General features: G+C 47.9%; 1 protein-coding gene across 9 annotated transcripts in view; it reads left to right on the top strand.

The window, feature by feature from the left end:
* The window catches only part of RBPMS (RNA binding protein, mRNA processing factor), a 170983-nt gene that overhangs the window by 144727 nt on the left and 12493 nt on the right, over window positions 1-13763 (top strand). For 6 of the 9 annotated variants that reach the window (XR_006886636.1, XR_006886637.1, XM_046648457.1 and 3 more), the window contains 2 exons: window positions 9675-9745; window positions 11768-11837. Coding sequence is in view for 5 of the 9 variants with exons in the window: in XM_046648457.1 (XP_046504413.1) it covers window positions 9675-9745; window positions 11768-11837 (141 nt within the window). In the remaining 4 variants the exon portion in view is untranslated. Of the gene's footprint in view, window positions 1-1060; window positions 1298-9674; window positions 9746-11767; window positions 11838-13763 lie in introns of those variants that run through there. The other 3 variants (XR_006886638.1, XR_006886639.1, XM_046648461.1) reach the window with 2 other exon arrangements.

The following is a 13763-nucleotide window of genomic DNA, read 5'->3' as shown; positions in this document are numbered from 1 at the left end:
TTTGCATAGTCTTCCTAATACCCATGGCTTTGTTTAATCAGCAAGAAAGCTTTTCGTCTTTACCCCGGAAAAGCAAGAATTGACAGTGGCCAGAAAGGACTGGAATAGTGGCTTTTGGCCCTGACATCTGGGTAATTTGCCCTTGCTTTGTTCATATAACAGATGAAATCAAAAGTAATTCTGAGGCTACAGTGGGAAAAGGAGCTAAAGAGTCTTAAGAGATTAGAAAGCAAGCGCATGCCATTGTGAGAAAGACTGGGGAGAGACAGTGCCAAGATTAGATGGACTCAACCATATGACTTAATGGGATGTATTGCTCATAGTAGCCCACTCCCCATGAGTTCTTCCTTGGTCTTGAGACTTTCCCAACCTGGAATCCACTTGTCCGCCACATTGGTCCTAGAGTTGGTGGAACTCTCTTCTGATATCGGTGAGATCCTTGTGCTCAACTTCACTTCTTGTTTGGAGTCATTCCTGGTGCAAGCTTGGGTTCTGTATCCTAAAGACTCATGAACAAATATGGTTATTTAAATTTCATTGTCCGATATGAGAATCATAGAATGAACTGGTAGAGACTTTACAGATCAACTGGTCTGACCCATTTTACAGATGAGGAAACAGACCGGAGAAGATGGAGAGAGTTACCCAAAGTCGCAAGTGGTTCTGCCATGACTAGAGCCAGGTCACCTGACTCCCAGGCCTTGCTCTTTCCACGCCTCAGTGCTGGCTCACCAAAGACTTATTCTTTGATGGAATTTTGGAAAGGCCTCACTCCAGTGATTCCTTGGATCTTCTTTAAGTAGATGGGAAGCCTGTAAGAAGAGACTTGGAGGCAAAGACAAGGGAATCAGAACTTAACCTTCACCCAAAGGGCCTAAGAATTTTTATTAACTGGAGGTAGAGCAGAGGGGAAGACCAAAATGGAGCATCCTCTTAGTGGATAATTTGGTTTTTGTTTTGGAAGTCTTACTATATGTCTTTGGAGAGGCTTTTAAATAATTTTGCTTTTCTTAGCTCTGTTGTGCTCTGTTTTGAGACATGGATTTTTTTTTTCTTCTAGTGTTTCTCTCCTGAGGCAAAGCCCAACACACCTGTCTTTTGTCCACTTCTCCAGCAAATTAGATTTGTCTCTGGGAATGTGTTTGTAACATATCAACCTACTGCAGACCAGCAAAGGGAGCTCCCATGTTGAATTTGCTTGTTAGCTATTTCCACTCCCCCCCCCCCCTTTTGCGAAAACTATTTCTTGGCAACATTTGAGAGATTTCAATAAAAATTTGAATCAGAGAAAAAATGATCTCAAGTAGACTGCGGCGTCTTGTTTTCATGGTGATGCGATTTTGGAGCTAAGATGTTATCTCTGACTGAGATTCTGGGAGAATTGGGCCCATGACACTTAAGTGTACATTATATGAGAGAAGGACTCAGAGTATCCTGGGAGACTCAGCCCAGAGCCGGGCCTAACTGCCAACGCTTGTATCTTCGTGGGCTCCCGGACCAGCAAGAGCTGCCTACTGGAAGATTCTCATTCTAGCAGGCATGGTGTGTCTAGCTAGTGGAAGCCTATTTGACCAAATGGAAGCATTTTCCAGTCTGTCCACCCTGATCCAGAGGAAAGAGGACCCTGGAGACTGAAATTGTCATTGAAAAGGCATTGAATCACATCAGGTTCTGCCCTAGCTTCAGAGTGTGGTCTGGTGCCTCCATCTCTAAATTGAAGATGCGTATTTGACATCAGATCCCACTTGTTAAGAAGTACTGGATAAGGTAATAGAACTACCAGCCTCAGTACTGCGTGATTGTGTTTAGAGATGAAAGGACGACTTGGTGCAGCGAACATCTGATTCTAAGAAGATCATTAACATTTTTAGAAGTGATCATCCTGTTTACTTTCAAGGTCATTGCTAATTGAAATTTATTAAATATATTATGCAAGTCACTCTGAACAAGAGAGGAAGGTTTCCTCCATGGCTCTAAGAAAAGTTATACTCTGAAGAAATCATGCAGCTGTTCTTGTCACCTCGTATTCACACCTCAGCTTTTTAAGTCTGGGTTCATTTTTGTTTTTAGTCTTGTTGCTGATGGGGCAGAGAGAAAGTCATTAAAGCATGCTGTCCTCACTACATTCTAGAAACAGAACACCATTTCCCCTTGACCAGAGTCACATTGTTGGGCCAGAAACTTTTGCAGGTAAGTGGGACTAAGAGAGCAAGTCCTGGTACCTGTTTCTTCTTCAGAGGCCTCATTTGCCCTGAGTAGCAGCACATCTTCCTACAGGGCTGCTCTCCAGCTGATGACTGAAACACGTCACCTGCACATAAACAAAAGGTTTTCAAATACTAACACTGACTTCCCCGGGGCAACACATGCCCCTCAGGAGGTCCCTTGTGACACATTGGAAAAATTTTTAAAGTTAAACCCAAAATAAATATAAGAATGGACCATGGGAAAAGAGACCTAGGCAAAGAGGGAAGGGCTATCACCTGGGGAGAGATGGGCCTAGGAATGGTGTGTGGGTGGCCTGACTGCAGGACCTGCCACCACCCCCCACACACACACACACACACTGTACCCAGGTGTTTACTCAGTAGCACTGTGCAGTTTCTGTGAACTGCATTTTAAAACTTTTTAAAGAACAAATTTCATTATGCATCTCCTGTGTTGCTAACTATGCCTTAAAGGGAATACCAAGATAAGACACAAGAAGGTCTGGCTTGTCATGGGATATGATTTAAGTACATAGACTGTGAGAGGGAGTGTCCTGAGGGAGGCAGGGAGCAAGGCAGGTGTGATTGTGGACTCAGGTGAGCACACAGCCCCTGTGGCATGGCAGCACAGCATCCTACCCAGGCACATGTTGGGACTCACACAGGAAGGACTGTTTTTCGACTTCTACCTCCTTCCTGTTCAGAAGGCAGTAGCCGCTGCTGTAATGGTGATCGGTCCTATAGTGGACCTGTGAACAAAATCCATGGGAGACGGCCTCGGCACCTCACCAACTGGCCAACCTCCCAGAGCTAAGGGAGGAGTTGGGAGTTTCAGGGCATTTGCTTCTGTGCCTCCCAGATGGCATCAGCCCTTTACCCCTGACGTCCTCGTCCTTGAGGACTGGTTTTCCCAAAGGTGTATTGTCTTCCTGCAACCCAGGGCTCAGGGCTGTTTGGAAGACCACAGCTTTGAGAACTGCAGAAATTGCCTTTGGGCTGATCAGCCTAAGGCTTTAAATCTTTTTCTGACATAAGTGAAACCATTAATCCTCTGACATTTACCTTTTCCTCTAAACCTGCAGCTTTGTGAAGGTCAGGCTGTAAGGAGAAACCACTCCTGGATGCTCCATCTCCTGAACGTGCCAGCCTTGTCTGCTTCCCGATTTTGTTTGGCTTTCTGGTCATCTGGGAGCCTGTGGGTGGCCTGACTCTCATAGGAGACCTGGGGCAGGTAGACCAGGCATTGTTCTCACAGTGCCAGCCCCCTCTGAGCCTGGGGTGGTGCGTCTCCCAATTCTTAGGGGCACAAAGGCCCCTTTCCTTTCCCAAACCCCTGCTCTGGGCTGTTTCCCTGCCTGCCTCGTGAGGCTGGCCTGTGCTGGGACTTGAGCCCTTCAGGAGAGCTCTGAGTCTGTGGCAGGAACATAAGGCTGAAAGTGCAGGCTGTGCAGCTGCCTGGTCACACACAGGCTCTGCCATTTACAAGCTGTGTGACCTTGACTTGAACAAGTTCCTTAACCTCTCTGGGCTTCAGTAAAGTGGGGCTAATAATCCCTCATGTATAACACTTAAAAGAGTGCCTGGCATGCAGTAAGGGGTTTGGTAAATGTTAGCCTTTTCAGGAGGGTTTGAATTTTCAACAAGGAGAAGGAAGCCCAGGACTTGGCCTACCCACAAGGCTGTGATGGCTCAAACGTTAAGAACAGCCAGCATGTCTTCACAACACTAACGGGGCTGCAGGGTCCTCAGGGCTGCAGCCAAATGAAGGCCAGAGGCTGGAAAGAATGATTGAGGGACAGGTGAGCAAGGTCAAGTGACAGAGCCACCAACATCACCGAGTGACAGCATCTGCCCTACGTCCAGTGGTGTGGTCTCACAGCTTGTACCGGCACAGAGAAGACTTGTCCCCTCGTAGGAAGTCTCCCCCACAGCCAGGCCCCAACACGCCTGCTAGAAGAAAGCCTCTCCCTGACAGGAACTAGATGGAGTAGGAAACAGCTGAATTCCCAGAGAGACCAAATGGTTCGTGTGGGTTGCTTTACTCAAACCTCTTGTCCCTGAACTTTCCAGCTGCTGCCTTATCTTGCTTTCATATCAGAGAAACTGGAGAAGAGAAAGACCCACAGGTCACCCGGCTCAGTCCTCCCTGGACTTTCTGGCTGGTTATTCCCACAGTCCTTGTGCTAGGTTTCTCCTCAGCCTCATTTCCAGGCGGTGGAGTTATATCTTGTGCCTGGGGAGATTATCCGCTTCATAGCTAAGCCCCAGGGGATCTCAGTCCACTCCTGGCCAAGAAATACCCTTTCCCTCGTTACCCTCTCTGTCCCTCCCGAGTCTTTCCCCTCCTCTGCTGTTTGGTATTTGGAGACCTGAGGAGCCCCTTAGTGAGGTGATGAGAGATATACACATGTGTCCTGTCCTCACTGGCCTCTTCAGATAGTCCAGAGTCATTCAGCCAGAGTTGTTGAGGAGAGTTGTTCTTTTGGCCAGAGCTGCTGCTGCTGCTGCTGCTGGGGCCCAACTTCCCCACACTGGGCAGCTTTCGGCAGCAGCTGTTCAGAAACCAGTCAGGCCCTAGTACTGTGGCCCTGGTTGCTGATCCCAGTAAGACCTCCTAGAACTCACCATTGCTGTGATTGAGAGAACATCTCAAAGTGGGCCTCCTCCTGACGGAGCCTGCTCCTGATGAAGCAGGATTACCTTCATTTGGTGCGCTGTGTTTTCTAGGTTTCTTATGCACGGTTCACTTTGTCCTTTGTAAGGCTCAACACCCAGGAGCCGATATCTGTTTTCCCTGAGCTCGTTAGCAGCGAGAGCCTGGCCCTGCATCTCAGTAAGTCACACCTGTAAGCACTGTTGATGAACCCGCCTTTTCCTGGGGATTCTTCACAGACGTGTGGTCTGACCATCACGGTAGGATGGTGTGGAAGGCCTGACACATAATCGAGGCTCAGTGTTTTAGAGTCAAAGAGGCCGGATGTTAATGAGAATTCCCACGCACTCTGCTACCTTTGGAATTTTCGGCAAGTTTATTTTAACGTCACTGACCCTTAGTTTCCTCAACCATAAGTAGGAAGAATGAGCACCTACTTTGTGAGGTTATTTTGAGGGGAAGAAAATGCTTGGCATATAGAGTAGTAATTATTAAAATAGTTCTTTTCCTTTTTGTCAGAACTTGATCTGGCATGGCCCAGAGGCTCCGGAGCCCTCCCTTTGTAGCTTAAGAAGCAGCTGAGGTGCAGGGACTCACGATCCGCACTCCAACAAAAGAAGCCTAAGGACCCAGGCTGTATGCTTTGGTAAAGAAGAGAAGCAGCTGGCCCCAGGGCAAGAATGGTGGCCTGTGGCTGTGCTGTGGGCTGAGGTGAGGCTCTGGTTGGGTCGGCTGGCCGTCCACCCAGGGTTTTTGGCCTCCTTTCTAGGAATAGGCACCCAGATATGATCAAGTATGTGAATTCTAACTGCTTTGGAAACAAAACCAAGGCCACAAAGAAACTTTGGAATTAGAAAATGTAGCCTTCATAAAAAGAAAGTGAACTTCTCCTTGAAGAAAACCATTTGTGACAGGAAAACCATTTGAGAAAAAAAGGAAAATCAACTCCAAATGGGATCATGTTTTATTCAGGATTTGTGCTGCTGGTAGGGAAGGCCAGAACTTGGTGACAGGATGGGAAAGTGGGACACCCCACTTCAAGCCTCATCCGCTCTGCCACGAAGTACTTCTCGCTTCACCGAGCTCAGCTCCTGGGGACCTCTAATGGCCCTTGATAGCAAACATAGTTAAAAATTAACAGACTGACAAAATTAAATATGGATGACCAGCAACCACTGTGGACTTAATCTGACACAGGGTATTACACGCTTGGGTGCCCTCGACCTGAGTGGCGTCTTGAGTGAACTTCTGGGATGTCTGAGCACATTTCACATGCCTGTTTGGAAACAAGAGCCTGGCTTGTGCTTAGGACAGACAAGGAAAGAGTCTGAAAGCCTAGAAGAGAAAATTATCCCTGAAGGCTTATGTTTAATTAAGTCCAGCCTTGATTGTTGTGAGCAGGAGGTATTCATAGGCCTAGGACCTTGCTCATGGGGTCTAGGCCTTGTCGCTTCCTGGGCTCAGGCTTCAGCAGTGTCCCACTGTCCAGACTGGGAGGTGTTGCAGGAGCACAGGGCTGGCCCCAGAGCATGGCCTTCTCCAGCCAGGCCTTTCCTACTCTCCTCCTTTCCAGCTGTTGGTGTGGGTCAAATGGCAGACTTAACTTTTGGACCAGTTCATATAAATCTTGACATTTGCCTAGATAATGGCAGCTTGTCAGTTTGCTTTAGGCAAGGAATATTAGATGCCAGACAAGTAGGAAAGAATGCTGATTGCATTTCTTGCCCTGTGTGTCTGCTGAGAAGGAGTATGGGCTGACAGACTGGGGTTCGGGGGGCAATGGGGATGGATGTTGCTTGCAGAGTGATCCTCAGTGGGCCTCGTTTCGTGAAACAGAAATTCCTGAAAAGTGTTCTTCCAGTTTGGGTGAATGCTTTATTAGGAATCTGGGGTGCTATTTAAAAGAACCCTGTAATTAGTCCCATAAAGATCATTTTGCATTGCAAATCAGTCCAGTTTAATTTGGTGAGTTTGGAGTTTCTTGAACCAGAGGCTTGGCAGCCTCTCCTCAGCCTGGCAGCCTTCAACTAAGTTTGCTGTAGGATCTGACATGCTTTATTTGGTGATTCTGCTCAAGAGCAGATCCTTAAGGCCTGGAGTGAGTGGGCCAGAAGTGATTGTAATTAAAGAATGTGTGAGTGTCCAGCTGCAGTTGGCTCAAGGTTGGGAAAGCGCCAGCAGGGTGTTCTGGGCTCCATCTTGGGAATAGAGGTAGAAACCGATCTTAGAATATCCATGCCTTAAAAAGGGAAGGGCTTGGTTCTGAATCTGTGGTGCTGGAGAAATCTGCATTCAGATACAGCACCTGCATGAGGAAAGGTAAGAAGATCCTTACTGCTCCTTATAAAGGAACCTCCAGGGCCCCATTTAGTCTGGCGATCTTCCAGCTCTAACTAGTTTTGTTAAGAGCTAGAAACTTGCATGCCATATTGGCATGCCTCTGCCTCTTAGATCCAGTGAATGTCACCATTGAAAGAGGCCTTCCAGACCAGCGTTTCTCAACACCCCACAGGTATTAGTAGCTGTTACATAATAAAAAGATTGTGTGGTCAGATAAACTTGGGAAACCCAGGGTTAAATCACGTCAAACAGGTTTCTTTGTTGTGGAACTTCTCAGAGCCTTTAATGTGCTAATGTATATCTGGAATCTGCTGAAGGGGCATAGACTGCATTTATCTCTAGCTTACTTGACCTTAGAGCATCTAGTCTAGACTTCTTCCAGCCACACTGTTAGAAGCCCTATTCAAGAGCAGTGTCTCAAACTTGAGCGCATTTGTCATCATCACCTGGAAGCCTTGTTAAATGGAGGTGCTTGGCTCCTCCTCTAGAGTTTTTGCATTTCTGACAAGTTCCCAGTTGATGCTGATGGTCCAGGGACCACACTCTGAGAACCACTGGTCTAGACTTATCCTTTTATTCCACAGAGAAGACAACAGCTAATCCAAGGGGTATTTACGAGTAATGGCTACCATTAATTGAGCTAGGCACCTTGTAAGCACTTCTTGTGACTGTTTAAAGGCAAGTGTGATGATGGGCATCAGTCAATCACTAGACAGGGTATAGTACAATGCAAATAATTACTCTTCTAGTGCTTTACGCCGTGCTCTGTAGCACAGACCACTGCAAACCATTGTGGAATGGCTGGTGGGTCAGGCTGAGGGCCCACCCTGGAGACCAGTCAAGGTCTTCCTGTCCTTGGCAACATTATTGGGAATGTATTTTAATCCTGTGGGCCTTGGTTTCCTCATCTGTAAATGGAAGAGGATGGAAATTATTTCTATGGGTATTTACTACTTTCTCTAGCATTCCATTTTATTTTGGCTCTGAGTTCTTTCTTTTTGTGGGTGCTCTCCTCCTGTTCAATGTGTTACCAGTCACAGGAGCTGGTACCATGCTAAGGTCTTAGGGACTTCAGTATTATCCTTTCAGGGGCACTGCATTTTAGAAGACAATTCCTGAAGAAGTGAGACAGTAGAATCTCAGTGCGGCCCCTGGATAGTGGGTTGTAATAGTAACAACTATCATCGTCACTAAGTTCCAGTGGAGAAGTGTCCCAGAGTCTTCCATGTTGCTTATTCACTTACATGTCACAATCCGTGTCTGTGCTTAGCAGCTCTGGCATAGAGTAAGTATCAGTGTTAGTCTGGATCATATATGTTATGTTAGAGGTTCTTACAGGGACTTCAGAAGCCCCTGGAATTGTGTGCAAGATCGTGAGTGTGCAGTTTGAGTATGGATGTGTGTGTGAGCACACGTGCATTTTTCTGCAGACAGGATCATTGCCTTTACATGGAAGGTCAACTGTGCAGACGTCATCTCTGCTGAATTGTCCCTGGAGAGGGTGTCAGGGGAACCAGGGGTTTCCCATGTTTATGGTGCACCTGAAGCAGCCCCTAGGCAATGGGCAGGAGTGGCCACAAGTGACCTGGGGCCAAAAACCACAGCAGAACAAGCAGTCCCAGTGGGTATAAGGGTGAACCTTTTCTTTTTCTTTTCCAGAGTACAGCAGTGATTTTTTTTTTTTTCTTGTTGGAGGACAGCAGTGATTAGCACAAAACAGCGTGTTCACCGGGCCTGCTGCCTGGCTGAGCAGTTTTGCCCTATGAGCGCTGCTGCTCTGCCCCACTGAGCAGGAACATTGGTGAGCTCAGGCTTGGCCTGGGGAGCACTGCCCTCTGCTGGAAGGTGGGTGCAGCTGCGCCTCTTGGCGAGTGCAATAGTGTTCAAGCCATGGGGCACAAGAGTGATGAAGTTGGGGCCTGTCTTGATTCCATCACAACTACAACCCCCCTGAGAATCGGCCAGCAGGCTGACTACAGCTCAGAATCAGCCTGCTTGTCACCCTGGAGTGTTCGGGTGTTCTAAACCAAACTAACTGTAGCACTCTGGTCCCACACACCACAGCCAAGGGTGCAACAGGGAGAATGCAAGGGCTGTGTGGGTGGAAGAGGCCAGCGTGTGAGACAGGTGGTCAGAGAGGCAGGAGTGGATGCACGGGAGATGAGGGCCTTCCTTCTTGCAGTCACCTTCACCGAAACAAGAATCATGCCATCCACTCTGTGGCTGCCCCCCTTCCCCAGCCCCCGGTCAGCCCTCCCTCTTCCTGTGTCTCTTCTGTGAAACACCATCATGTCTTGGCCTCGTGGGCTCAGTACCCCAGCCCCACACCCAGGCAGCACCAGTTGTCACCACTGCGCTCCTTCCATCCCGGTGCACACAGCCCCATCCTTCCACTGTGTGTTTAGGTTCCCAGCCCCCCACCTGCCACAGGGCTGTGCCCCCGTCCCATCCTTTACCTTTACCACCTGTCTCAGGAAGGCAGCTCCAACTCTGCCCTTTGCTTAGTGAGCAAGTGGATTCAGATGCACAAAGCCATAAGCCATGGGTAGGTATGAAATTTTTCTTTGTGTCTTTCTCTTTTGTCTTCTCCTCCCTTCTGCCCTCTCTCCCTCCTCCCCTGTACTCTACCCTTCCCCTCCCTTCTGGCCCTACCACCTCCCACATTTCCCCCCTTTATTTCTCTTTCCTTTATCCTGCATATACTCCTAAATTCCCAAAGTAACTTGTTTTTTTAGCCTACCTGCATGTGAAGAGTTCTGGACCCTCTTGTCCCTTGTCCCTTTAATTGCTATGAGTATTGAAAACGACTGGCTCTGCCTTAAATGAGTGTCAGTATCTGCTGGTGGCTCCCGAGGTATACAGCTTTGCCGTCACAGTACAGGGACCCCATTCGAGCTGGTAATCTGATTTTCTAGTAATATCTGATGTCGTCCCCCAGGAGGTCTCTAATGCACAGCTGGCCCAATGGGTCCCCTGAGATGGATTCTTGGTGTAGGCAGAAGCTCAAAAATGCATCACTGGTCCTTTTTGAGCCCCCATTTCCCAAGGAAGTGAGGCCAGACGCCTCTCCCCCAGGTTGGGAAGGAGTCCCCCAGTATGACCCTCACTCTGCCAGAGAAGAAATGACCGCTCTGTGAGGAGGCCCGTGGGGTAGAAGGAAACTCCAAGGACTTCTGCATGTGGCCCAGGGCAGCAGGCCAGGGAATTCTGTGTGGGCTTTCTCCAGGACGGCCCGGCTCTTAGGACCAAGGTGGGAGAGCTAGTGGAGCCTGAGACCTGGGCTCTGTGACCATGGGGACGTGATTCAGAGACCCAGACCTCAATTGATTTCCCCACCAGTAAAATCAGGTAAGATGAGGCGGGGTGGCTTCATAATCCCCGGAGCCCCTGGTTCTGCTGAGCTGCCTCTCAGGCCTCAGGCCCCTGTTCCTCCACCCCAATCGGAATGCCCCATCATCTGTCTGCTCGGACTTTGGAGACCTGAATAAGGTGCCGTAGGAAAAGGGGTTCTGCAGCAAGAAATGTTTTATTAAACTACTGAAGTACATTTGTCACGGTAAAATTCCTTCCAGCATTGCATGCTATTCTAGAAACTTTCAGGTGAATGGGTGTGGGCCAGACCTGGTAAAAGCAGTCCTTCTCCTGCCACACTGGGGAGGATGCCGCTTCCCCGTGGGCCATCCAGCCCTCTCCTGTGCAGCTTCCCCCTTTGTTGTAATTTACTCTCCCTGCCCCATCCCAGCTTCCTGTGTTGCTCATGGTGTGATGGGGCGGCCATCTCTCCCCAGTGTACACAGAGGAGCAGTATGCAAGCATCTCTTGCTTCCATCCAGGGCTTGGGGCAAAACTGACCTTTGTTAAAGCCAAAGTGCAGTTGCCCTTTTGTTTTTTTCACATTGTCCTCAAGTACAAGACCAGAACCTTCTGCCAAGTGGACAAAGTATCAGTCAATCCATTTGTGTTTGGGGCCAGCCTTCCACTTTGGAAACCTACTGGAAGAGATGGGGCTATGGGTCCCTCTCAGCAGAGTGGGCAGAGGGCACAGGGTTTCAAACACCACACAGTGCCAAGAAGCCAGAACCCCTTTTCTAAAAGAATAAGAGCAGAAGCTGAAGTCTGGCGACCACAGGCATGAATGGGTCATGAACTATCCCTTCCTTATCAAAGCAGATACATGTTTCCACATCCTGCTCAGAAAACCGTTAGCCAGCCTGCCCCCCAGCCTAGGTGTTGCTGAGTGAGTATGGAAGAAGGGGCTCACTGGGCCAGATTTTAGCCCAGCAGTAGCTCTTAACTGTGAAAAGGGAGATGGGAGCAGGGGAGCTGCTGGACCTCAGGTGCTCCTTGAGGTGGGCGCTTTCCTGAGAGGTTGGCCCCTGTACTCAGCAGCAGGTGTGGAAAATTTCTTTGGAGCTGCTCTGGCTCTTCTCAGCCCCTGGGGGGAGGATTGCCCACAGGCAGTCTCAGAACAGTTAAGGGGATGGCAGCCCAGCAGGATGCTCTGTGAGGAATGGGAGTGTCCAGTGGGAGCCCTGGTTCACAGCCTTATCCCTACGTGTCTTTCCAGATGCGCTGGCTCCCTCCCTCCGAGGCTACTTCTCAGGGCTGGAAGTCCCGTCAGTTCTGCTGAATACTATGTAAGTACTTGGTTTCAGTAACATCTGTGTCAAGTGCTTAGATGAGCCTGGTCAAAGTGGACAGTCAGTGCCTGGGCAGCGCCATGCTGTCTCAGCACCCACACCTTCTGCACTTCCTGTGATTGGCCATCGTTGTTAAACTCACGCGAAGAACTCTGGCAGTGCCTTTTTTCGAGATTTTCACCTGGGATTGAGGGACAAGTGAGAGATGCTACTCTGCGTGAGTCCTAAGGAACCAAATCCTTGCCTTCCACTCCATAAACCAGCAGTTAGTGCTAGTTTGTGTAGGGCAGGTGTCGGGATATTTCATTACATGATTGGAGTTCACCTGCTGCCAGCATTAAACAAAACCTTCCTCAAGCAACAGGCGTTAGTCATCTACTCATGTACAGAGGGCTTAATTATCGAGTCAGAGATTTTTCAGAATTAACTTCCCTGCACGCATGCATGCATATTGGAACTTTGGATAAGCTCTAATCTTCTTATTATACCTAATGTTTGTACGAAGGCAAACAGTCTACTGTTTTCAATAGACTTTCCTTAAAGTTTCTTATTGTGAAGGAAACAATATCCTGAATTGGCATCTTTAGGCCATTTTATCTTAGGCGTAGCCTTGCTTCAGAGAACCACCAAATGAATTTTTTCCCTGTAAATGTAGAATTTCTATAAATTCCAAATGCCTTCTTTACTTCAGTATCTTGACTAAATTTCTGTTAAACACAAATCACTGTTACTCTGAACTCCAGTGTGGTGTGTGGATGTGGGGAGTCTCCCCTAGAGTAAAGTCTTTTAAATGTTGTCACCTTTCTCTTGGTTTATATCATTCCTTCACAAAGCAGGAAGAAACATGAGAATAGGGAGGGGCCAGACCGTCATCCAGTTAGAAATGCTAGAGAGGCCAGGGAAAGTTGTGATGCACCTGTCCCTCATGCTGACTCTAGAGTCACGGTTCTTTTCTCGCAGAGCTTCTATTCTAAGATGAAAATACTTACAAAAAACTAATGTTCTTTTTCTTCTTCCACCATTAATACTGAGTCCTGTGTGCCTTTGTTAGATCATTTTAGGCCATTGAGACTCTTCTGAGGAGGTATTATGTGGGAAAAACTGGCCTCTGCTCGACTCAGGTTCAACTTAAATGCAGCACCGTGTCAGACCACTCACAGGGAGAAATGGAGAAATGGGGGGCTGGAGCTGGCCTTGCACAAGTGCCCTCTTCAGTGAGAAGGAAGGGGAGCACTGAATAGGATTTTCAAAGAATTCTGGGATTTACTTTCCACAGGCAAGTTACCCTATTAACCTGAAGTTGGGTCATGTCATCGTCATTTCAATTTCCAGGGTGACTGCTGAGTGTAGACTTCATTTACTAAAGTTGTCACTACTGTAAGAGGTCAGCGCTTCCAGAGAGCTCTGGTCCAAAGTTAGAAGGAAGACTTTTTTATTGTGAAAGAAAGCCTCAACAAACAGGAGCATTAGTGATGAGTATCAGAGCATCAGAAATCCCACCAAAGATGATCAGACTGGCCCCATCAGTGCACTCATACTCTGACTAGTAAGGATTCTTTCTCTGGTGGTGGTAGTATTAAATAAGTCAAGGGATCGCATTTCTCTGCTTTAAGACGTCAACTTCAGTAAGTTAGAATTGTACCTGTTCTTCCCCTAACCCAGCGTATTTCTGAGTGTGACCAAAGAACACTCATCCTAGGGGATTATCGTAGGCAGAGTATATAAATGCTGCCAAGGTCAGAGTTAAACAGATTTCTTTTCTGAAAAGATTCTCAGAACCTTTATAACAATATGAGCATCACGAATCCCTAAGATTAGGAAACTCTAGGATGCAATATTTCTCAAACTTATTTGAGACCAGGGAACCCTTTTTTCATGGAATCTTAGGAGACTAATGTTTTACATGGAGTATACTTTGAGAAA

This window comes from Equus quagga, chromosome 22 (assembly GCF_021613505.1).
Source record: "Equus quagga isolate Etosha38 chromosome 22, UCLA_HA_Equagga_1.0, whole genome shotgun sequence".
In the NCBI taxonomy this organism is placed as follows: domain Eukaryota; kingdom Metazoa; phylum Chordata; class Mammalia; order Perissodactyla; family Equidae; genus Equus; species Equus quagga.
Note: the sequence above shows the minus strand (reverse complement) of the source record. Positions and strands in the feature narration are given on the sequence as shown.